The 26,023-nt window shown below is 36.0% G+C and overlaps 1 protein-coding gene and 1 long non-coding RNA gene across 2 annotated transcripts; both read left to right on the top strand.

Annotated features, from left to right (window-relative positions):
* Nucleotides 1-1,498: 1,498 nt before the first annotated feature.
* On the top strand, nt 1,499-6,580 carry LOC125489891. The gene is made up of 2 exons (XR_007267329.1): nt 1,499-5,413; nt 5,981-6,580. It is a non-coding gene; the product is annotated as an uncharacterized LOC125489891 (long non-coding RNA).
* A 10,026-nt stretch (nt 6,581-16,606) lies between these two features.
* Nucleotides 16,607-25,593, top strand: LOC119692667. Its single transcript, XM_038113894.2, has 4 exons — nt 16,607-16,906; nt 18,484-18,618; nt 24,779-24,908; nt 25,427-25,593. Exons 1-4 carry the CDS (start codon nt 16,823-16,825, stop codon nt 25,498-25,500), a joined length of 423 nt encoding a protein of 140 aa, XP_037969822.2. The 5' UTR covers nt 16,607-16,822; the 3' UTR covers nt 25,501-25,593.
* Nucleotides 25,594-26,023: the final 430 nt, after the last annotated feature.

Genomic DNA, 26,023 nt, shown 5'->3' with positions numbered 1-26,023 from the left:
TATCAAGCTACTTATTTCATCATAGGTCCGGCCGGATTACTAGATGTAGCTAGGAGTTGTTCTTTAGTTCATTTAGTTTCTATATTGTCTGTGATTCGCATTGACTGGCCGGTCACGGGATTCATGCGGATTCATTCAATTCAAGATGGCAGAAAAAACAAGGATAACTTTTAAAAAGACTTCTGTTTGTTATTAGATTCCTTTTTGAATAGTTTGTGTTCCTTATAAAAGTATTTTACTTCAAACTTCCTGAGTGTCTTATTTTCAGCATCTTCTATAGTACCAAGCTAACATTTCAGAATTGAGATGAGTAAGTCTACGCCCACCGGTAAGTGAATTTATTTCTGTGCTTAGTTATGAAAATTGTTATGGATATAACAATATGCAGTTTCTATGATTACTGAAAAGAAATTAACGTATTATTAACCACTATCTTAAGAAATTAATATCACGTAAAGTCCAAATAAGGTTATAAAAGGTAAAAACGCGATCATCACGCTATATTTGGCGAAAATTTTATCATTGTGATTAATTTCATTATCGAAAAGTGCAAAACACAGCTTTATAAGGTAGATTTGTATTAAAACTGTTGTCTTGCAAACAGCAACAGTGAATGCAAAGTACTTTACTTTACTTTATTTGAAATATCGCGTGCGTATTAGGCCTAAATGCAAAATGGAGAATTCGCAAATCCTCCCATTATTGTGAATTAGCAGTAGCAACTGTAGCAAGTCAATAATTAATAATCATAAAGTTTATTTCTCTTTGATTTAATTGATCAAGTAATAACTGAATTTTTAGCATGAACTGACGATGTAATATCCTACAGAAAAAAAATCTTAATACCGCGATGTAATATCCACCATGGAATGCCAACCCTACTTTAGAGTATTGTACTCTATATCATTTAAGCGTGATCTATAATCTATAACACTAATAGAGTACGCTAAAATAGCCTTTTTTTTACACATTTTTACTAGTCATATAATATTACGCAAAAACACATAATCAAAACCAAAAAAAGTCGACTATTTACTTTGGACGATCTTGAACGCAGCCACTTATGTCAAACGTCAAATGTCACATGTGACAAGTTATTTTGAGAAGTTTTTGAGGTTTGTTTTGTTTGTTTGGAATACTTTTATCCATTCGTTATAACGTGATTGATGAACATTGATAACGCCGATCAAGCATCCTGTACTGATAATAATAACGCAAGTACCCCATCTAAAAATCGAAAAGTTTTGACGAAGAAAAAAAAGGACACAGAAGTAAACACAACTTTGGGAAAATGAGTTTTCATGGCTAAGAAAAGACTCAGAAAGTGATACAAATGCAAAATCCATAATCTGTGGCGAAGTTTTCTCTCTATTCCATCAGCTGGAGTTGTACACGTACGTAAGAGTGTTTGATTTTTCTTCTGTATGCTATCTGTTGACGAAAATGTTTTGTGTGTGTGTATGCTTTTATTGGTGCCTTAGTGAAGGTGCACGCATCATCTATTTAAAATCTTTTCAGATATATCATTTCATTATACCCGCATGCTTACATTATTTTCTGTCATTTTGTTTTCTTATTTTCGAATCAATTATAAAAAAAAATACAACATATGAATTAAAACTATACATTGAATGCCTCACCATTGAGACAATAGATAAACAATACTCCAATATACCTATTAGTTATCATACCACCCAGGCGGTTCAACCTGGCTCACAAACTGTAAAATTTTGTTGAACTTCTTTCTTTAGGAAAAACTTTTAACAGGAAAGATAAAGATGTCCTAATAATATAAGTTATCTATATGAAAGTCAAATACAGAGATTAGTCGAGAACATTAAATTACCATTTAGTACCTATTTAATCATGACCTGTAACAGCTGTATTGCATTTTAACGTTACATTCATTTATTATTGTAAAGGTTTAGCATTACATTACTAACTTTCTTGCTTCCGAATATTATTGTGGATAGTAAGTACCTACCTGTATTTTAAACAAGTCAGGATATAAACAATGTCCAAAAGGATCAAATAGCACAGTCTATTCTGTGTAATTCATAGATATTCACATCGCAACAGGCAGGTCAAATCAGAAGTATTAATTAATACTATTAGTAATATCTGCAAAATCCAAGACGTATAATGTATTTTTTCTTGCTTGGCGCGGATCTTGAGCGGCCTTGGAGTGTCTTTTTATTTGAATTAATTTCAAAACAAATTTATGAAATGAAACATAAATACACATGAAATGCATAGAATGATTGATTTCGTAATTAAACCATTTATTCAATTCTTTATTTGTGAACATAGGTAATGTATGAATATGAGTACAAATCATGCACACATGCTATTTCCATAATTTAAACATTAGGTACAATAAATAATGACTTAACGAATTGTGTTAATACAAGTACAATAATGCCTCAATTAATAAATATCAATGTTGAATAACATTATTAATTTTATAATGTCATAGTGTATCATCAGTCAAATATTTATGTATAATAATGAGCATTTTCCTACTAGTAACTCATATAATTCCTTTTGAAACAAATCATAACTTAAACTGTGGACCTCCACAGTACCTAATTGGGAATTTCATTAAAACAAATTTTGGTCTCATACACAATATGTTATTTCTTCATCAATGCTGTTTTTACGACGGAAAACTTACGTTATTAATATATTGTGAACTACCTTATTAATCTGTTAAGAGTCTGGGAGACTTTGACAAACAAACATTTGTTTTACAAAAACCGCAACTTCATATATGTATAAAGATGGAAAAGTAAGTATTTTGGCTGTAGTTAATTTGTTTAATTGTATTTTTATTAAAAAGGAAACACAAAAATTGTTTACCTTTTGTGCTGAGTGAGAGTGAATGTACATGCAATCACCCATTTTATGACATATTATTATCCGTATTAGTTTCAATATGGGTCTTTTCCAACACCTTTAAGAAGGCTGGACGTCTCAGACAACTTTTAAATCTGATAACATTATTTCCGTAGTTTAAAAACATTAAGTATAAATACATGTTATTATTCTGTTAGTAAATACCACTAGGTCCCTAAGTTTTGAATACTTTATTCATGATCTGCTAAATAAATATAAATTACCATAGGTATATTATAACTTTAATGTTTATGAAGTGTTATATTTTGTATTTTTAAGTACCTACTGCTTTGTTGAGTTTTAAGGAAAAGTCGTTATATCCTATAGGAGACTATGATAATGGAAATTATATGTATTTACTTAGAATTAAAACTAATGTAACACCAACATAGTTGCAATGATAATAATTTATATTATGATTATAAGCAATTTTAGAAAACAATATTTGTATTCCTAGACTTAGCAAAAGCCTTCATCTTTATTAGATAAACTTAAACGGGATTATATCCCATGCATTATCATGATACTATCTTACAAATGTCTAACAACAAACAAATTGCGGAACCTGGAATATTCTCTCTCTTCTTTATTGGTTTTCCATGACTTGTTAATACTAAATATAAATAAAACTAACTATTGACCAGTTTCCATACATAACAATGCTCAGCCTCACATTGATTTCAATCTAAAAATGCTTACATTTTGTGAACTTTAAAACTCAAACTACAGTGTGAAAATATCAATTATGCTCTGTCCATTATATTATTGGTTTTTGGACAGTTGAAATCCCATACATTTTTGACGACTAAAAGGAAAACCAACTTTACTTACCAGACATAAGGAAGCGTCATAAAAAAAAAAACAAAAACATAGTGGAAGCTATATAAGTCTCTCGAGTTGATAATCACCTTGGTGTGAATCACATAACGTCAACAACACAGATATAATTAAAAACTATACCATAGGTACTATTTGTTTATTTATTAATTAATTTATTTAAATAAGGAACACGACTACTGACCACATATACAGTCTAACTATAGTCATGGAAGTAAAGAGTGCGAATTTGTGGAGACTTTATGTCATTGCCTGTTGAATACTTACAGTTACAGTTAATTATATTAGGAAATAAAATAGCAATTGACTATATCGTTTAACGGATTGGTGCTTAGATGAAGGTAATAGATCAATTTAATACGGTATTTTACAATTAGTTCGGATCAATTTCAGTTCTGGACTTTATAAATAGACTGTAAAGCTTTTGCACAGTCAGTCATCACATCAGTTACTTTAAATATCCCTGTAGGAACTGCCAAGAACCCATCTCATATTATTTGGGCATAGAGCAGTAATTAAAACAAAATATTTCAAATCTATTTTATTTCCTACATTTCAAATATATATTTTATTTGTGACGCCGCTGGCTTGCTGACGTAGAGGTTCAGAATTAATTATACATGATCTTACTTTGCTGGCTTTATTTACAAAAGGAGAAGTCAAACAAAGTGACATTATCCTATATATAATCAAATATTCTATATTCAAAACTCGTAATAAGCCTACGTCCTCATAATATGGCGAGGTTGACATAGTACCTACATACAAATTTCATTCCATTGGGCCTATCATATATAAAGATAAAAATTCAATAAAACAAAATTAAAAAATAAACACCCTTTACATAAAAACGTAGAAATGATTTGATGAAACCTACTTTCAAATACAATTAACCTAACAGTCCTCCACTATTCATAACAAGGTGAATGAAATACTCTAGATCAATCTGAAGGCAATGACGGAAACAATAAAAAAAAAAAAAAACGAAGTACTTATAAAGAAATGTTTTTAAGAGTCTTTATTGTACTTATCTACAAATAAAAATAGTAGGTTAAATTAATGCACTGTACTTTCTTTGAATATGCTGACATCGATGAAATTTATAATGAGATAGGATATTTAATCAATATTTTGCACATATTAAAAAAAAATTAAGTATACAGTAGCGATAGCGGTCACCAAACTAAGCTTGGTCTGTATCTTGAGGTACCATTGGTATCTAAGTATTTTCTAGTTTTAATTATGCCAACACTGAAAAGGCTGTTAATTAAAGGTAGCTATAAGCACCTACTTGTATTTACCTCTACATATTTTTATTTTATTTAATCCTTTATTGCACAAATATAAAAATAAGTGTACAAAGGGTGGACTTAATGCTACAAGCATTTTCTACCAGTCAACCCACAGGAGGTGTTTTTACCTACTTATATGTGTTTACTTACTCACTGAATGATAATACACACACTTTAATATTGTTATAATAAAAGGTGAATGGTATGCCGAAGTGCAAGCGGTGCTCACACAGGGTTGTGAATGGTATGCCGAAGCACAAGCGGTGCTCACCTAATGATAATTAGTATATAGTGGCTGGTATGCCGAAGTGCAAGCGGTGCTCACACTGGGTTGTGAATGGTATGCCGAAGCACAAGCGGTACCCACTATACTATTTATCTGATAAAGAGTAAGTATGTTGTCCGAGTATATGTGGCTGGTATGCCGATGTGCAAGCGGTACTCACACTGGGTTGTGACTGGTATGCCGAAGCACAAGCGGTACCCACAATACTAGTGACATTTTATATGTAAACTAAGCCTATATTTCTTATTATAATACTCTTATTAAGTATAATAATACTTTCTTTCACTTTAATGTTACTCAAAATAAATAAAGATTATGTTTAAATTTTAAAAATTATATCAGAAACAAAATCATATCAATATTCAAATAATCACTATTTAATTTACCTACTCGTACGAATTAATTTGATTTATTCTGCTACGAGGCCATTGTCCAGCAGTAGAAGACTAATAAGGAGGCCATTGTCCAGCAGTAGAACACTAATAAGAAGGCCATTGTCCAGCAGTAGAACAACAATAAGGAGGCCATTGTCCAGCAGTAGAACACTAATAAGGAGGCCATTGTCCAGCAGTAGAACACTAATAAGAAGGCCACTGTCCAGCAGTAGAACAATAAACAAAAAAAAAAAAAAAAACAACTAATTAATATATAATTTGTGTACCTATTTCAGATTCTGAGGAACAATGAACATACAGTGTAGCCGACCAAAAATTCACCTAGCAACGTTGCAGCGTAGCAGACCAGCGTCAGACCAGCATTAAGTACATCAATAAGAACAGCCGGAATATGGTTTACTAATTACTTATAGTCTCTTTGAGTTTTGTTTTAATTATGATTGCTAAGTGCATTTAATATCACCGCATAGATATAATAACTTTATTAATTTTGCTAATTCATTCAGTTTGTTAACATAAATTTAGAACTTGTTAGTTAGCGTTCGAATGGCCGACAGGGAATGGGGACATTCCCAATAACAGGACGGCCGACTGTTAGCGTTTAAATTTACCAATGCTATTCTTTACTAATATCAAGCTACTTATTTCATCATAGGTCCGGCCGGATTACTAGATGTAGCTAGGAGTTGTTCTTTAGTTCATTTAGTTTCTATATTGTCTGTGATTCGCATTGACTGGCCGGTCACGGGATTCATGCGGATTCATTCAATTCAAGATGGCAGAAAAAACAAGGATAACTTTTAAAAAGACTTCTGTTTGTTATTAGATTCCTTTTTGAATAGTTTGTGTTCCTTATAAAAGTATTTTACTTCAAACTTCCTGAGTGTCTTATTTTCAGCATCTTCTATAGTACCAAGCTAACACTTTTGAGTGAAACTCTGGATTACTTTCGAATTTAGTTTTAATTTCTGGATATTTACAATGTGCTTGCAGCTTGCTCAAGAGAAAAGTGACAATTAAATATACTAAAAAAAAAATTACGTTTACAACTCATACCCTCTTAAAACAACTCCTAACAACAAACACTGTAGGTATATATATATATAATTATACAAAATAAAACATTGCTATGCAACTAAGCTAAGGAGCGCGAACAGTTAATAGCTTGTAGAGTCTTCTAAAGAAAACACCGGTATTACTGTTCACTGTTAACTTCGAGTGTCTCTGGAGATCTTCACTGTTAGGCTGTTACTAGTGGACTGTATGTTGTTTACTGTTTCGCTGTTACCATTAGACTGACTATGATATTCGCCGGACCCGTCCCTTTATATAGTCCGGCGAGCGATGTTCCCGAATATTCTAGAGGTACCTACCCGAGGTCACACTATTTATTATTATTATTATTACCAAAGTAGGTACAAACATAAACAATAAGTACATCGAACAACTATAAGTACCTAACTTAGGGTCTAGAAGGTTCGCGTATGTTATGGAACATTCCCTGGCCATTGTTTTAGAACCTTCTGGACTGTTGTCGAACTATCTATTCTATACCTATAAGTCTAGAACATTATGGAAACTTCAGGAAAACTATGGAATGTTCTAGAACCATCGCGTGTGTGATCTGGCTAACTACTCTATCTGGTTATTTCTATAAACTATTTACAAAGAAAACTAACTATCAACTAGAGATGCCACGAATATTCGGCAACTATTCGGTATTCGGCCTATTCGGCCAGTTTTTTCAGTATTCGGTATTCGGCCGAATAGTGCGTACTATTCGGGCCGAATACCGAATAGTAAATCATGTAAAAAATTACTTGTTATTTTAATCAAAATTGTGTATTTCTTTCCAAATCACAACATTTTAGTACTTAAAATTAATCAGTAGGAAGTTGTGCTGGATAAAAACGAGCATTTCAGCATTTTTTGGTAGCCCACGATTGCGCTTTCCATGGTAACCATCCTCAGAAAATAACCTCTCACTATAAACGCTACTTCCAGGTGAAGAAAGATAAGTTTTTGCAAATTTCAAAAGGTTCTGGTATTGTTTTTTGTTTGCTGACCACCACTTGTAAGGATCGGCCATCCGATCTAGGCGAACTATTATCAAATAAAATTCAACTCGTTCTGCCTCCTAATAATTAGCATTTCTCATATAATCTGTAGCGACTTCTTCAAAGCAGTTCCAGGAACAAAAAAAACAGGTTGTTGCGCCGAATATTCGGCGGCCGAATATTCGGCGCTTCGGCCGGCAGCGTCGCCGAATATTCGGTATTCGGTATTCGGCCAATTCACTATTCGTGGCAACACTACTATCAACTATAACGTCTTCAGTCGTTCCGTACAATTGCATTTCATGACGTGCAAACCAATTATTCATGATTCCTGCTTTAGTTCCTACTCTGTATACGCCATTTCAGAAGTCAACAATTTTTCCTCTTATATTGTGTGTGTCCAAAGGACCACGGTCTACTTTAGGAACGCTAATAGTCACCGTTTCACCAAAGCCCAGTGGTGGCAGTTTTTAAACGTATTATTTATCATTTTCTCTGCAGTTCTTTTTGTTCCTTCATAAGCTTCATTTCGTTGAGATTGTATATATTGTTCACTTTTACATAAGAAACAAATAACCTTTGAACCATAGCCTTCATGTTTTTCATCAGGTAATAGACAAATAGCGTGCACATTATTTTCACATGACCTGCACGTATGTGCCCCAGTACAAGCATTATGGCATACAACACAAGTAAAGTTTGGCTCTATGTTCTCTAACTCCTCAGTTTTAGTATGGGCTCTGTTGTCACTTGATTGTTCTTAGACTTGTAAATTAAAATTTGAATCAGATTCAATAAGATCAGGAACTTCAACATTTATAGTTAGAAGTTCTTCAATTTCAATTTCTGAATTTACAGGCTTTATAGCTTAATCCACGAGATTGTTTTCATTATTGATTTCTTTCTGCGAGAGGTTTTGGAATTGTTCTTCTGTTTCAACATAACTTAGAATTAAAAAAGGTATAGCTGAATCATTTAATCCAGCTTTGGGGTCACAACCAAATAAAGCTTTGTATGGAGATGTTCCAATAATGCGATGAAATGAAGCATTTTTTTATATTGAACATGGTAGCATCCTATAGACCAATTTGTCGAGTTTTTGTCAGTCATCCACGCCCTCAACATATTTTCGACATCCTGGTTACTTCTTTCTATACTGCCCTGTGTCTGAGGATGCCTAGGGCTCCCATGAACTATTTTACACTCAGGCCACATGGAAGTTAATTCTTCGATAATCTTTGCCGTAAATTCGCGTCCGTTATTAGATTGCAAGATGTAAGGTGCTCCAAAAATCATTAATATTTAAATCTAAATCCTGTGCTCTTTTAGTTTTAAGCTGCCGAAGGCTAACGAATTTTATAGCATTGTCTTGGTAATTCAATAACCACTTGTACTCGCCATCGGGACAAGACTGAAAATCCATCAAATCTAGCTGCCCTCGAATATTGAAATACTGCGATACAATTGGCTTTTTGGGTAAGGCCTTTTTCGTTTCACATGTAGGACAAAGGGCAAGGAATATTTCTATTGCTTTTCTTGGTATATAATAAATCTTGACTTGATAAAATGTGACATTTTGTCCCGTCCATCATGACCACATGCATTATGAATGCCTTCCAAAATATTCGCTTCTTGGTATAATACGCACCGTCGGGTCATCAGGAGATTTCCTTTTAAATATTAAATAATTTTAGCTCGCTATAACCATGGTATCGTACTTTGATATCCAGTAGTAGTCCGTAGATGTCCTGGCTTGCTTAGAAATCATGGACACCCTAGCCTTTTGAACATTGTTATAACCTCATAAATTCTTTCGTTAGCCCATGGCTTTCTATGGGATCCTGAAACAGTAACACCAGGAATAAATTGTTATTGTGTTCACGACAAAAAAAAACACTATGTTAAAGTCAAAGTCAAATTAATTATTTATTTATTATACCTATTTATTTATTATAAATTACACAAAGTTACATTTTTTATAGAAAAACATTACAGTGTGACAAAAACCAGTTAAGGTAATGTTTTTATTTATCGTATAAATACAGGGTGGCCCAAAGAGTGACATCCAAAGGAAAATGTTTGATTCCTTAGGTCAAGGGGTAGCCAAATCACCCCTATGTAAGTTCAGCAATTTTTAGTACCTAGTTTAGGAGTTATGATTTTTTTTCCTAATGTTCTACGAAAATCGACCTCAGTGGATTAATTATGCTTTATAATTTTTTTGGATAACTTTTTAAAATTATTTTTTATTTTTGTGTCATCTCTTAAGTTGTTCTTTTAACCATAAAAGTTTCAGCTTCCTAGCTGTAATGTAAGTTAGTTATTTTTTTATCGAAAGTTCAAATTTTACGATCGAGCTAGACTGCTCTGAATTTACAACTTGAAATTAAAAATTGATAAAGATATTCTCATGGTCCCTTATTAATTTTAAAAACTCTGCAAGGTTCCAAATTTACATAAAAATAAAAATAAACTATGGCTTAATGGGGTATTATTTGCAGAAAAAATCCTTCAAAGGTACCTGGGTGGAAATTACCTAATTAGTAAATAGTTTCAGAAGGCTGAAATATTCCTGTTATGTCATTACTAATGACTAATTAAGTTAAAAAATGTATGAAAGTAAAGGGATAATAAAATTATTTACTATTATTTTTATTTAAGTTACATTTTTGAATGTAAATTCATAGTAAAATGTTTTAGTCTGTGTAGTAAGATTTATGAGATAATTGTATTATTAATAATAAGTAAATAAATAATTATTATTTTTAACATTTACTCACAATAAAATTTCAAAATGGCGACCTCCCACAGCAATACACTAACTACATCTACGCAAGAAATTTTCAAAAAATTTTAACGATTTGTAGAATGACCTATATTTTTTCTAGTCAAAAATTGCCTTTACATAGACTTCCAAAAAAAATACACGTGATCCAGGGGGGGTGGGGGGGTTGGTCTCAACCCTCACCAAATATCACCAGGGGGGAGGGGGGGTCAAAAAATGAGAAAAACGATCTCACGTGATTAATGTACGGCCCCTAAGAATTTACATTCAAAAATGTAACTTAAATAAAAAAATAGTTTATAATTTTATTTTCCCTTTAATTTCATACATTTTTTAACTTAATTAGTCATTAGTAATGACATAACAGGAATATTTCAACTTTCTGAAACAATTTACTAATAAGGTAATTTCCACCCAGGTACCTTTGAAGGCTTTTTTCTGCAAATAATACCTATTAAGCCATAGTTTATTTTTATTTTTATGTAATTTTGGAACCTTACGGAGTTTTTAAAATTAATAAGGGACCATGAGTAGGTATATCTTTTTCAATTTTTAATTTCAAGTTGTAAATTCAGAGCAGTCTAGCTCGATCGTAAAATTCGAACTTTCGATAAAAAAATAACTAACTTACATTACAGCTAGGAAGCTGAAACTTTTATGGTTAAAAAAACAACTTAAGAGGATGACACAAAAATAAAAAATAATTTAAAAAAGTTATCCAAAAAAATTATAAAGCGTAATTAATCCACTCAGGTCGATTTTCGTAGAAAATTAGGAAAAAAAAAATAACTCCTAAATTATTAAAAATTGCTGAACATACATGGGGGTGATTTGGCTACCCCTTGACCTAAGGAATCAAACATTTTCCTTTGGACGTCACTCTTTGGGCAGGTTATACAGGGTGCTGTATAACATTTTCTGATGAACCTCAATTTTGACATATTACTCTACGTTCGCGTTCGGCTCATTCTGTCTTAGCAAAAACATTACTCTCCTCCTTCGGCAGTCAGGTAAAAACAGAAAGAGCTCCATCTCTGTATGTTACAAAGCTCTAATCTCACAAATTAACTAAGCAATAACAATAAACGAACCTTCATGCTGTTGTTCGTAATTCACCAGTTGCGTCTCGAATTTTTCTTTGAAAGTAGCCGGCGGCGGCGTAATTAAAGGTAAATCCATGCTCTCACACTATTTTACAAAATAAAATTACCACTTTAGTACTTTAAACCTAATTTATTTGAAAAAAAGTCAATTACAGTGCTTTCTGTGCGAGCTGTTTGACGTCATATTTGTTTTGGTGACTACTAGCGCCGCCGCCACAGTGGGAAAAATGTAAAAAAAGTAGTTGAACGTTTAGTGACGCATGTGCAATCAACGTTCGATACAACTGAGAAGCGTCATCCAATGAGTGGTGGTAGTAAATCAAAAAGGAGTTTAAACCAGATGCCTGCGACAAATAAGCTGTTCTCAGTAGGGTTATCACGAACCGTCTGGCCCAAAAGTTAGACGAGTTTCAACCCCCAGAGCAGGCTGGGTTTCGAAAAGGCTTTAGTACAATAGACTACATGCACACAGTAAGGCAGATTATACAGAAGACCGAAAAGTATAATCAGCCTCGGTGTCTATGTCTAGCCTTTGTGGACTATGAAAAAGCCGTCGACTCCATCGAAACCAGTTTTGGAATCCTTGCAGAGATGCCAAATCAACTGGCGAGGTGTTGAGATGTACGTACAATGCCGCTACTACGACGGTTCAAGTACAGGACCACAAGATAAGACCTATCCAACTGCAACGTGGAGTGAGACAGGGGGATGTGATATCTCCGAAACTGTTCACCAATGCATTGGAAGATGTCTTTAAGACGTTAGACTGGAAAGGACATGGCATAATATGTATAAATGGCGAGTACATGATGTTATAACCACTACTCTTCATCACTGTTCTGTTCTGTTCTGTTCTGTTCTATTCAAAATTTTTGAACTTAGACCATGGAAGTAATAATACAACAGGAATGCGCACTGCACCGAAAAAACGAGCCGACAGAAATAGTCAGCACGGAGCCCTCCATCTCTTTCTATTTTTGGTGACCATAATTTTAGGTAATTCATGAGACATCACTTCTAATCTATCATGTCGCGAATAGGTGTCGATGGTCTCAAAGTCACCATTCGAATAATTCGATTGCAAAGTAGGTACGAATGTATTTTGGTGATATGACAATTGAGTAAACAAATGGGGTGAAGGTAAAATTTGTATAGATGTGTTGTTGCAGCGCAAACTACAATGTAATATTGATATGTTTTTTTTCCATATCAATTAGATATTCCCAAGGTTTGAACTAGCAACAACAATCTGTCTTTTTACCAAATTCTACTAAGATGGACTGGTTTTAATTAGAGAGTTAGGATTGACGTAAATAATAAGATGAGCGAAATCAAACAACACACATTTTTATAATAAGTATAATACAAGAAGATAAAATTAAGTTGGGTGTAGTGTTGACAAGAAAGTGTTAAAACAGGTTAATATTAAACGCAACTATGCACCTAAAACGTGTTTACTCTGTGGGTGTTGCGTTTACATAGTCTAGTTTCTAGTTGATGAAAATCATAAGATTTAAAAAAAAATATCTCAACCTAAGTGCTTCGGCTGGTTTTAAGCTTGATAAATTATCTTATAATACTCATATCTATCACCAAAAAAATCAACAGCTCATAATTCTTTACCAGCCTTATAAGATAACAGCCACAATAATACCTAATGATACTTAGGTATAAAATAAAATAAAAAGGTGAATGAAACAGGTCCTAATTAATGGAAAGTGATTCAAAAGTACGAATGAATGGTCACCCTAACCATAACGTCTCTCACAACAGTATATAAACGTCATCCGTCATCTTGACAACTTGGGTCTTGTCGTAAAGTATTTAGAAAAACTACCAATATTTTTTATGAAATTATTATTCATACAAATACCAAATATTTCATTAAAATTACATGTTTATAATGATTTATAACAAATTTGTTTTTGAAAATGATATGATATACAGTAGTCTATGAGTTAATTTAAAAAAAATTTTGCATAGCTCTTTTCGTACAAAATCTACTAAAGTTTACACAACTAAATCCTGGCAATTGTTAGAAAGAGAGGAAGGGCTCTGTGGTAACCCTCTCTATCGGCTCGCGGCCTCTTTCACTTCAAATATAAATCTTAAGGTGAATTGGTTAGGTCAATTTTTGTTTGCATCATTTTGGTGAGTGCGCATTCCTGTTGTATTATTACTTCCATGACTTAGACTAATAACAGGCTCGCTTTCTAAAAAAATTAAAGTCTGTATCTTTGTCGTAAAGGAAAATAAACAATAAACCAACAGTTATAATATTCTACAGTCTGTGCTCACCATGACAAAAGAATAAAGAGAGGACCTGGCATAAAAATCGGTATTTAAAAATATATCGTCGTCTCTTTTTAACTTATTAGTGTTATCGTACGTAAAAAAGGACAACAGTAGTTTTGTCTTTGCCTAAAATTACAACATTGCGACCGGTCGCCATGTTTATTGACATCCAAACACAAGGTACTTCAGCTGTCAAACAATTTGTTTGTTTACATTTTTCAAGAAAAACAAAGTTTAGGTATAGTGCCTAGGGCATGCAATACCGCAATACCGGTATTCGTAATACCGGTATTAGGGACAAAATTCACGCTTTTTTCAATACCGGTATTGTAAGTTAATACCGGTATTGAAGTAATACCGGAATTTGACTTTTTTAGGCTATAATAAAGCGATTAAGATATAGTATTCCTATGTACTATGAAAGCGCACTTGTTTCCAACCGTTTGATGCAGTTTTCGGCCGTTTGATATCTACTGTTGACCATGCGTTAACGGACACTGGATGTAAAAATAATAATTTATTGTAAAATTTAAACTCTAATACCCAATTCTCGTAAAAATCTATTACAAAATACTGAATTTCATTGCTTTTTCTCGTTTTATTTTGACCTATACGACCTTTAATCACAATATATGCCATTTATTACAAGGAAATCTAATACCGGTATTAATACCGGGATCCCGGTATTGAGTTGCAATACCGGAACTCAATACCGGTATTGAAAATAGTTCCGGTATTGCATGCCCTAATAGTGCCACAATCTTATCTGTTCCGGTGGTCAAAATGTGTACTAACGAGACGTCATTGTCAAACGTCATTTCATACTCTGTGCGTTATTTGAGTTCTCAATTTCTGCGAAGAGGCTGACGCTACGTTATTTAATTTGTTTTGTGATTTTCTGGGTGTAATAATGCCAAAAGCGCTGAAAAGTGATGCAAGAAAAGTAATACTAGATATATTGGCGTTTATGCAGGAAGAATACCATATTCAGGCGCCTTTAATTCCGTTTGAAAAATTGGAAGAACGAGTTGCTGCGGCTACAGGTTAGTGTTGCCAAATATGACGAATAATTTTAACCATATACTCACATGTAATTTTATTAATATTTTCCCGAGAGACCCGTACCCCAGCAGTGGGGACGGGGTGGGTCGTGATGAAAGTATACAGGGTGGCCCAAAGAGTGACGTCCAAAGGAAAAATGTAGATTCCTTAGGTCAAGGGGTAGCCAAATAACCCCCATGTATGTTCAGCAATTTTCAGTAGTTTAGGAGTTATGATTTTTTTAAATAATTTTCTAAGAAAATTTACCTCAGTGGATTAATTATTGTTTATTATTTTTTTGGGTCACTTTTTTTTAATTCTTTTTATTTTTGTGACATTCTCTTAAATTGTTCTTTCAACCATAAAAGTTCCAGCTTCCTAACTGTAATGTAAGTTAGTTATTTTTTTATCGAAAGTTCGAATTTTACGATCGAGCTAGTCTGCTCTGAATTTTCAACTTGAAATTAAAAATTGAAAAAGATAATCTCATAGTCCCTTATTAATTTTAAAAACTCCGCAAGGTTCCAAAGTTACATAAACATAAAAATAAACTATTGCTTAATGGGGTATTATTTGCAGAAAACAGCCTTCAAAGGTACTTGGGTGGAAATTACCTAATAAGTAAATTGTTTCAGAAAGTTGAAAGATTCCTGTTAGGTCATTACTAAGGACTAATTAAGTTAGAAAATGTATCAAATTAAAGGATGTCACAAAAAATAAAAATAATTTAGAAAAAAAGTGATCCAAAAAATAATAAACAATAATTAATCCACTGAGGTAAATTTTCTTAGAAAATTATTTTAAAAAATCATAACTCCTAAACTACTGAAAATTGCTGAACATACATGGGGGTTATTTGGCTACCCCTTGACCTAAGGAATCTACATTTTTCTTTTGGACGTCACTCTTTGGGCCATCCTGTATAATCTTTATTTTTCTTTGATTACAGGTGTGAGTGAAGCTGCGAACCTTAGGCAGTATACCAAGAAGAATTTCTCACACCTGCAGTGATTTTAGACGAAATAATGATGATTAATGACATCTTCTTCTTCCACTACGAGTATCAAGGGTTGGCTGGAAGAAATGGATTTTTGGCAATCAGCCTTTATACATTGTCTGAATTTCTTTTAATTTTATGCTCTTGTTTCTTGTTACTTTAGAAAATAATAAAGTGTTCATAAATAAATAAATAATAATTAAGTGCTTAATAGTTTTTTTTTAAGTCTATCTATCTCGTTATTCCCACGACCCACAGATATTACCTATATCATTGTAAAATCTAGATTTAATGTCTTAAGTATATCAGAACATAATCGGAACTAAATTTGTTTCTGTTCGCCGTGGACAAATTTTTTACACAACAAATGTCGTTTGATATATTATATCCTCTTTCATATACTATAGACCCTATATTTTGATTTATGTATACTTATGAATGTACCTAATTATTAAAATAGGTAATAGCAGAAATGCATTATCGTTTAAACCAGAAATAGGCAAAATTTAATCGATGGCATCACTGGATTCGATCACAGCGATGTTGCCACCGGAACAGATAAGATTGTGGCACTATAAGCGCATTTTTTTCGTGGATATGCCATGTCCTCTCTTTATTCCTTTGTCATTGGTGCTCACAAAAACTCAATGACTCCTTCTTGCTCCTTCGTCATTGCAAAAACTAAACTTACCTTAGAGTATAAACTCACCTACTTTACCTACTCTGTGAACTAAACTTCAATGAAGACAACATAAATATTAGAAAGCTTGCTTCGTAGTTTTCTTGCTTATAAAGAGAGACATTTTATTAAAGAGAAATACACCACTAGGTCCACAATAATGGTGACTCTTTGTCCTCGGATCACGTACTGTTGTTGCATGTCAGTGAGAAATGGATGCCTCATATATGGATACATTAAACTCGTAAGTAACTGTTATTATTAAATCTTCATCATAATTACCGTTCCATGAAAATCGCTCTGGGGCGTACTTGATGCAGAGGATCTCCCTCGCAGTGCAGCGTGGCAATGCTGCCAGCGTCATGGGAACCTTTGGGTCGGGTGCGTCCAGGGGCGGGCTATTTTAATTATTTAAGGGCCGGTACAGGTGACGTGCCGCGCCAAATTTGGGTTTTCAATGCTCTTCTTGTGCTCTTCACACAGCACACGCAGTGACACGCACACATGTAAGTTTGCACAGTGGGTCGATAATCTTTTACTCGCCAACTTTATTGACAATTATTTTCAAGTACATTTTGGGTGATTTTAGGGTAAGTATAATTTTTACTTACACTGGTAGGCACCAGGAAAGAGTAGAAATTAATAGGGGTGCCACTTAACTCCATACTCGGAACCCAATTAGCTTTCTCAAACAAACGTGATATTTACTTGTAGAAAGGTAACTACAAGTATTAAAGTGTAGATAATAAGTTTCGGACATCCTTCAGCCAACTGAACCCCGACGACAAAGCAAACTAAATACATAGTGTCGCAAAAGGGCTATACTAAGCCGAAAGGGGATGACTCAAGGGGTCATTCTGAACAACTTTTGTTCTACGAGTTTTGCAAATTCGCTATAAAATATTCGTTTTCGATGGTAAAAAGTCACGTGTCCAACAAAGTTTCTATGAATAGGGTTTTTTAATTGTTAATTTCCAAAACTCGTAGAAAAAAAGTTCAGAATGACCCCCTGTCTTACTCCTTTTTACCCGACTGCCGAAGGAGGAGGGTAATGTTTTTTGATTGTATGTATGTATGTTTGTCTGTTTCTTTGTTCCCTCCTTTTTTTACAGTTATCCATAAGCATTTACTTAAATTCTAAGTCGAAGAAGAAGAAGAAGAAGAAGAATATTAAGAAAATGGCAGCTAACAAGCAATTGTATCATTTATAATTACCGCCAACCCGAAATGTATTGCAGATTGTGATGCAATTCAAACTCCACCATTAATTATAAAACTACATTTTATCCTATGGGAACTTATAAGTCATATATCTCTGAACGGACAACTGTGACAACGAAGCTGTCAAAGCAAAAGTTATTCCTATTGACAAGACCTATCCAACGACGTTACAGTGCGACAAACTTATCTGTTCCGGTGAGAGCGAACTAAATTGATTAATATCTCAATACTTACTAATGAATTATATATTGTTAAGGATTAAATGGGTTTGATAACACCGCAAGGCCGAATTACTACTATGGGCAATCTTAAAATCTTATAGAATGAAGAAATATTAGACATTCATGTGAGCTCTCACCGGAACAGATAAGTTTGTGGCACTATAGTCTTACTGCTATTGGAGGGTGGTCCCAGCTCCTATATATTTTTGCCCATCCTCTTTTTGGCAAAAACCTAAAAAAACTTAAAACTTAATCACTCAGAAATAGATCTCAGCTCTCGCGTTTACTTTTCACTACCCACACGGTGAGAAAAACTCACACTAGGCTACCTGCTTTCCAATACTGCCTGATATACAATAAAATTATCGTTATTTTCCAGGTATTAGCGGTGGCAGGGTTTATATTAGACTTAACTATGGATCATGAAGACGAAGACATCAGCAAGATAGGCGCAATTATTCTCAGCGTGTTCGCTGTTATTATTAATATCATCTTAATTGTTGGACTACATAAGGTCTGCTTTTCGTTTTATTTAAAAAAAAAGCTAAGCGTCCACCTTTGGGCATCGCACGCATCAGACGTAGCGCATTCAGTATTATTTGTCTAGAAATTCGCACATGTGCGTTAACTTCATTGTTTTTCCATACATTTGTGATAATCCGTTTGGTCCGATACGTACTATACCGATAGATAGACGCTTACCTTAATACGGTATTTTCTGCCTCATCGTCATCAGTTGCCCGAGCACAAGATTCGAAACCTCCGTTTACGTTGCGTATCGTCAAATGTCACTGTCAAAATGTAAGGCAAATTTGTTAGTTCCAAAAGTGGCATTTGTTTTTTCCATGTTAGGTGGAATTTCACCAAACGCTAAACGTATTTAGTAGCCTGTCATACGTTTGTCAGTTGGTACAAAATGTATTTAAAATTTGATTTAAATACGTTTAGCGTTTGGTAAAAGCGACCCTTCGTGTAGATTCGAAAATAGTATCGAATCCTATGCTCGCGCCTCTGACCGTAATTGTCTAGTGCCGGATGTAACTCTATCCCATGGAGCAGCTCAACACTATGTCCTCAATCTTCCTCACATTTCCTCCTCCAGCCACTCCTACTTACTGTCTAAGGGTGTTTTTAACAGCATGCGGATTTGATCAAGCACGCGGGATCGCCCGTACGCGTTCATACAAGTATTCATTGTAACACGTGGAATATGCACGCGAGACGCGGGAAAATGGCGTGCCTTCCCGCGTGCGTGATGAAATCCGCATGCTGTTAAAAACAGCCCAAGTTCGTCAGTCCAGCGGGCCGGAGGGTGACGCAGAAATTAACACACACACTCACGCCTTGTACTAATGTACTCCCTAGCGGGGTAGGCAGAGATGCATTGCTGCACCCACTTTTCGCCAGAGTGTTATGATAGTCCCAATGTAATAGGGGGCGGGCCTATTGCCATTTTACGGGCACATCCAAGACCCGAGAGCAAATATCTGTGTTTAAACAAATATCTGCCCCAGCCGGGAATCGAACCCGGGACCTTCGGCTCAGTAGTCAGGGTCACTAACCACTACGCCATTCGGTCGTCTTGACGCAGAAAAATAATGGTGTTGTGTAAATTTCTGTCTAATAGGGAATATGCATGTATTTTTTTATATTCTTATTTGATAGTTTTACATCGCTTTATTATAGTAAAAAAAAATCAACGTCAAAAAAAGCAATTTAAGAAAATGAAAATGAAAAACGTGAAAATGAAAAACGTTTATTTGCCATAAGTAGGTATACATTTTGGTTCCTGGCTCCCAAACTAGGATACCCTGTGCTATGGGTAGCCAGGCATCTTTCGTGTAAGTCATCATCATCAGCCAATAATCATCCACTGCTGGACATAGGCCTCTCCCAAGGAGCGCCACAACACTCGGTCCTCGGTCTTCCTCATCCAACCACTACCCGCCACCCGCCTAAGGTCGTCAGTCCAGCGGGCAGGAGGGCGTCCCACGCTGCGTTTGCCTGTTCGTGGTCTCCACTCGTGAACTCGTCTACCCCTACGGTTATCGGTTCTTCGGCAGATATGACCAGCCCACTGCCACTTCAGCTTGCATATTTTGACAGCTATGTCGGTAACCTTAGTCCTCTGACGGTTAACCTCATTTCTGATACGATCCATCAGAGAAACCCCAAGCATAGCTCTCTCCATAGCACGCTGAGCGACTTTAAATCGGTGGACCAGTCCTACCGTCAGTGTCCACGTCTCTGCACCATACGTCATCACTGGCAGGACGCACTGGTTGAAGACTTTTGTCTTCAGGCTCTGAGGAATGGCCGAGGAGAATATGTGACGAAGTTTCCCGAATGCAGCCCAACCCAGTTGGATGCGCCTTGCAGCCTCCTTGTCGAAGTTGCTTCTGCCTAGCCGAATAGTCTGCCCGAGGTAGACATATTCTTGCACAACTTCGATTGTTGCCTCACCAACGGCGACCGGCTCCGGTTTGATGTGAGCATTGTACATGACTTTCGTCTTGTCCAAGTTCATACCGAGGCCAACACGTCGTGAAGCAGCATTTAGGCCACTTAGCATCCAGCTGAGTTCCTGCAGAGATTCTGCCATAATAACGATGTCGTCCGCGAAGCGGAGGTGTGACATGTACTCGCCATTGATACATATGCCATGTCCTTTCCAGTCCAACGTCTTAAAGACATCTTCCAATGCATTGGTGAACAGTTTCGGAGATATCACATCCCCCTGTCTCACTCCACGTTGCAGTTGGATAGGTCTTGTCTTGTGGTCCTGTACTTGGACAGTCATAGTAGCGGCATTGTACAGACATCTTAACACCTCGATATAGCGCCAATCGATTTGGCATCTCTGCAAGGATTCCAAAACTGCCCAGGTCTCGATGGAGTCGAAGGCTTTTTCATAGTCAACAAAGGCTAGACACAGAGGCTGATTATACTCTTCGGTCTTCTGTATAATCTGCCTTACTGTGTGGATGTGGTCTATTGTACTAAAGCCTTTTCGAAACCCAGACTGCTCTGGGGGCTGGAACTCGTCTAACTTTTGGGCAAGACGGTTCGTGATAACCCTTGAGAACAGCTTGTATATGTCGCAGGCAACTGGTTTAATCTCCTGTTTGATTGAACCACTAGCCCGTTCATTGGATGGCGCTGTTCAGTTGTATGACTAGGCCGAACGTTGATTGTACAAGCGTCACAAAACGTCCAACTAGTTAGCTGACTTAAAATCAGTCAGGTGGTGAATAAAACAAATATGGCGTCTAACAGCTAACAGCTGACACAAAAAGCACCTATATTGTTAGTTTTTTGCAAATAAATTAGCTTTAAAGTGCGTTATTTGTGTTAAAATAGTGTGACAACATGGATTTTACCTATTATTACGCCGCGGGCGGATAGTTTCAAAGAAAAAAAGTGGCGAAACTGGATAATTATGAACAACAATATGATGGTACGTTTATTTTTATTGTTTAGTTAATTTGTGAGATAAGTGCTTTGTAACATAGTCTTTTTGTTGACTCTTGTCTGGTGATGTTCACCCTAACCAGACATTACAAAGTTGCTATACTATATCCCATTCAACGACTTCGCTGAATGACGTTCAGTCAAGACGTCGAACGTTACAATCAACGACTTGACGAGTTGTCCTTTAGTCATACAACTGAATAGCGCCATCCAATGAACGGGCTAGTGGTTCAATCAAACAGGAGATTAAACCAGTTGCCTGCGACATATACATGGCTTAAAAGCGAGATCGGTCTATAGTTCTTCAGAAGGGTTTTGTCACCCTTCTTAAAGAACAATACCACGACGCTCTCAGACCATGCCTCCGGTGTAATGCCATTGTGAAGAACCGAATTGAAGAGCCTCTGGAGCTGTTCGAGGATTGCTATACCTCCAGCTTTCAGAAGCTCTGTAGTAATTCCGTCTTCACCCGGAGCCTTGTTGTTTTTAAGCTGCTCAAGGGCCATCCTAATCTCGCCTATGTCGACGTCAGGGATGTCGTCAGTGTAGTGGCGTATTAGTGGCGCTCTGGAATCGGGGAGCTGAGCCACAGACTTCAGCGCGTGTGAAGCATAAAGTTGTCCGTAAAAACCTTCGATTTCGGCAAGAACCTCCGGCTTAGAGGCAACGATATTACCATCTGCAGACTTCAACTTCGTCAAGTGGCTTCTCCCAAGTTGCTGAACGAAGACTTTTGACCCCCGATTTTGCTCAATTGCTGCTTCTATGGCGCGTGTGTTGGAGCGACGGAGATCTCTTCGTATCAGCTTCTTTATACGCTTGTTGAGTACCCGTAGTTCTGACGAAGTGTCACCTGCCGACGGAAATTCGCGTCTCTGCCTCATAAGCTCGAGTGTCTCGCTTGAAAGTTTAGACTCCTTGCTTTTGCTTCTCATGCTAAAATGTCTGTGGCCCACCTCACGAAGAGCCTTCACTATTTGGATTGTATCCACGTCAATATCCGTAGTGGTTTCCAGCGATTCGAATCGGCTCTGTAGTTCTCTCTGGAAGCTAGTGTTGCCAGCTCTAATTTGGTGCAGTGTGGGAAGAAGGGTCGACTTCACCAGACGTCTCCTCTCCAGCTTGAAGTTAATATTCAGAGTACCTCGGAAAAGTCGGTGATTACTCCCAGTTTTAAACCTATTGATCACTGAGACATCTCTGAATATGTGCCGCTTGTCAGTCATAATGAAGTCGATTTCGTTTTTCGTCCTACCATCGGGGCTTGCCCATGTCCACTTCCTCTGGGGCTGTTTCTCAAAGAAAGAATTCATCAAGTACAGCCCCTCCCTTTCGAGGAAGTCAACAAGCATTTGCCCTCTCTGGTTTCTGCTACCAAAGCCATGAGGTCCTACCCTCGATTCGTCGCATTCTTGTACTCCCACTTTGGCGTTGAAGTCCCCCATCACAACGGTGTATTGGGTCTTAGCAGTACACTTGATAGCTCTAGAGATATCTTCGTATACTGCTTCGACTTCTGTGTCAGAGCATGCCGAGGTTGGTGCATATACCTGTACGACCTTCAAGGAATACCTCTTGGATAGTTTTAGTACTAGGTACGCTACCCGATTCGACACACTGCTGATCTCCACTACGTTGTTGACAAGGGTCTTGTTGACGAGGAATCCTACGCCACCTTGGGACAGTTGGTCGCCCTCGCGATGGTAGAGCATGTGGCCGGACTCCAGGGTCATCGTGTCCTCGCCCTCTCTACGGACTTCTGATAGCCCTAAGATGTCCCATTTTATTTTGCTAAGCTCTACCTCGAGTTCGTGTAAGTACTTAGGGTAAACTGTTAAAATGAATATACGTTTCATACAGGTTAAGTAAGTTGGTACATAACATTACCTAAGTAGGTAAGTATTTCATTTTTATCGCAGACAGCTGCCTTCAGAGGTTTACAAATTAATTAAGTATACAACTATACACTTATAGGTTCTACTTATAGATAGGTGTTAGTTTAACATTACTTACTGCTATTAAAATTACTGTTACTGTTACTTGGGTAAACAGTATCCAATTAAGTTACCTACGTAAATTACACCACGTACAGTCCAGCCACAAAGTCGTGAAAACGGAAGTGGATCCTAATTCCTAACTAATTGTTTGTATTTCATCGATCAGTTATATTTACCAACTAAAAGCAAGTAAAAAATAACTGATTATCATAAAAAGTCTTAGCAAAATCGCACTCTTTGATGTCAGGGCTTTATAGCATGACCGCAAGTAGGTAGGTATATAACATGTTTGTCGCCAACAGCTTTTTAGGTTTTACAAATTAATTTCATATTATACAGGGTGATTGGCAACCAGTGGCGGACCAGGTATTTTAAAGAAAGTTAATAATTATAACCGACACGTCCAATATAAATAAACGTCCAAAACTTTGTGTGAAGAGGTGTGACATCATTACGTTCGTTTCAGGGATCAGAATTATGAGTCTCGCCAGTCGCTATTATACAGATATATTATATTATTCTATGGGCATAGATTATTCTGAGATTGACATATCGTCACATACGCTTTAAGAAAATCCGTCACGTGAAACGAGAATTGAAGTTAGATTTGAAGTTACCGAAATTTATTTGTACTGTTCAACAATTATGTACCTACCCGCTCAAAAATTAATTATAATCAAAAATATTGATGGAGTCATAATTCTGAAATGACAAAATTTATTAAAAATAATATTTGACCTTTATTTGAATCACATGCATATTCCCTATTGTGTGTGATAGCGTATTTTTGGGTCATTCTTTGCCCATATATGCCCAGAACTAGTTTTAACATCAAGTTGTTTTACTTTGGGATATGTTTAAGATTCAGACCCCATTCATCGAGTAATTTTGTATAAAAATATGAACAGCGCTCCTGGCGGTCGGTAGCAGACTTAAAAATTTTATACAAAATTCATCGAGTAATTTCACGTCACGTTCACGATGAAAATTCATGCTAAGGGGTCAGATTCTAAGTGCAAATATGCAAAAAACTTAAATGGGTCGTTAGCGACCCTCTAGGCATATATGGGTTAGGTAATTTTACCCCGAGTGTCCTAACCCATATTTTAACACAATCGGCTAAGCCGTTCAAAAGTTATGCGACTTTTGGTGCTGAATGTCCGAAAGGTTTTACACTTCCAACCTGACACGTTTCTCCTCTTCCAGTACATAAAGTTACTAGTGAAAATATATGAGATAATTTTCTGGGTGCTCGTGGCTCTGATGGTGTTGTCGATGGTGTTGACCGCGGTGTTCCTCGAGTGGGTCGTGGCCCTGAGCATGCTTCTTCTAGCTGGTATACCATCCCATTCTGTTCTGAAATGAAACTAATGAAACAAAAGAAAAAAACACGTATTTGTATGGCGTGGCGCGGGAGAGTCGCCACCTTGTGGTATAGAATCTGCACTAGCTCCGCGCTATTCGAATTTGAGTCGATTTTCACTCCTCGATCGGTAAAAACAAACCTACACTTGCTCTCTGGCGGACCTCAAGACTGTAAGACTGTGTCCCCAGTAAGCAAAATAGTCTACTACCTTCTGAGATAGCGGAGTATTGGTGTAGTATTCACAGTTTTGGTTACCTACAAGTCCTCTAAGTAATTTTGAGCGGTTTGATATTAGCATACATGCAAATAATAGGATTGGTGTGTGGTCAGCATAGTTGTATGGCCGTATAAATCATTATAATAATTAAAAAATATCAATAAACTTTAATACTTTTCTATTAAATTTTGAGTATGGCTACCTATATGTTACTTTTAAAAAAACTCGGCTATGAGTATGAGTTAATAATATTTTTTTTTTCACTTTTCAGTTATATTCTATGTGGTAAATTTATTTATTCGTAGTGCCTATTTAGAAATCAAAGAGAGAGAGACAGATGGCTGAGACGTGATAATATAACTGTATAAATAATTATTACTTACAATTATTATTAATTAGTTAAGTCACGCTCTCTAGATAAATGATATTAAAAAATGAATGAGTTATCGTTATAAGTTCTTTTATTTAAAGTCACTGAACTGTTTTGTAGTATTGTAATATGCCTTTGGCTTTGTGAATGTGAAATAGAATTCATCGAGTAATTTTGTATGAAAATATGAACAGCGCCCCTGGCGGTCGGTAGCAGAACTAAAATTTTGCTAAAAAATTCATTGAGTAATTTTACTTCACGTTCACGATGAAAATTCATGCTAAGGGGTCAGAACCCGATCGCATCGTAGTAGCGTTCTAGGACAAAAAGAAACGCATGTGAAAGGTAGTGCACTTCTGTTCAGTTTTGGCGATATTAAATCCCTCTGTTGAACTACTCTTTGCAATTCAGTCTTGATTTGTGGTCCTAGATAAGCACACAGTCGATGCTATGCCAGTAGCGGCGTTTTACAGATACCTCAACACATCGATATAGCGA

Source organism: Plutella xylostella, chromosome 18 (assembly GCF_932276165.1).
Source record: "Plutella xylostella chromosome 18, ilPluXylo3.1, whole genome shotgun sequence".
Lineage (NCBI taxonomy): Eukaryota > Metazoa > Arthropoda > Insecta > Lepidoptera > Plutellidae > Plutella > Plutella xylostella.
This window is presented reverse-complemented; position numbering and strand designations above follow the sequence as displayed.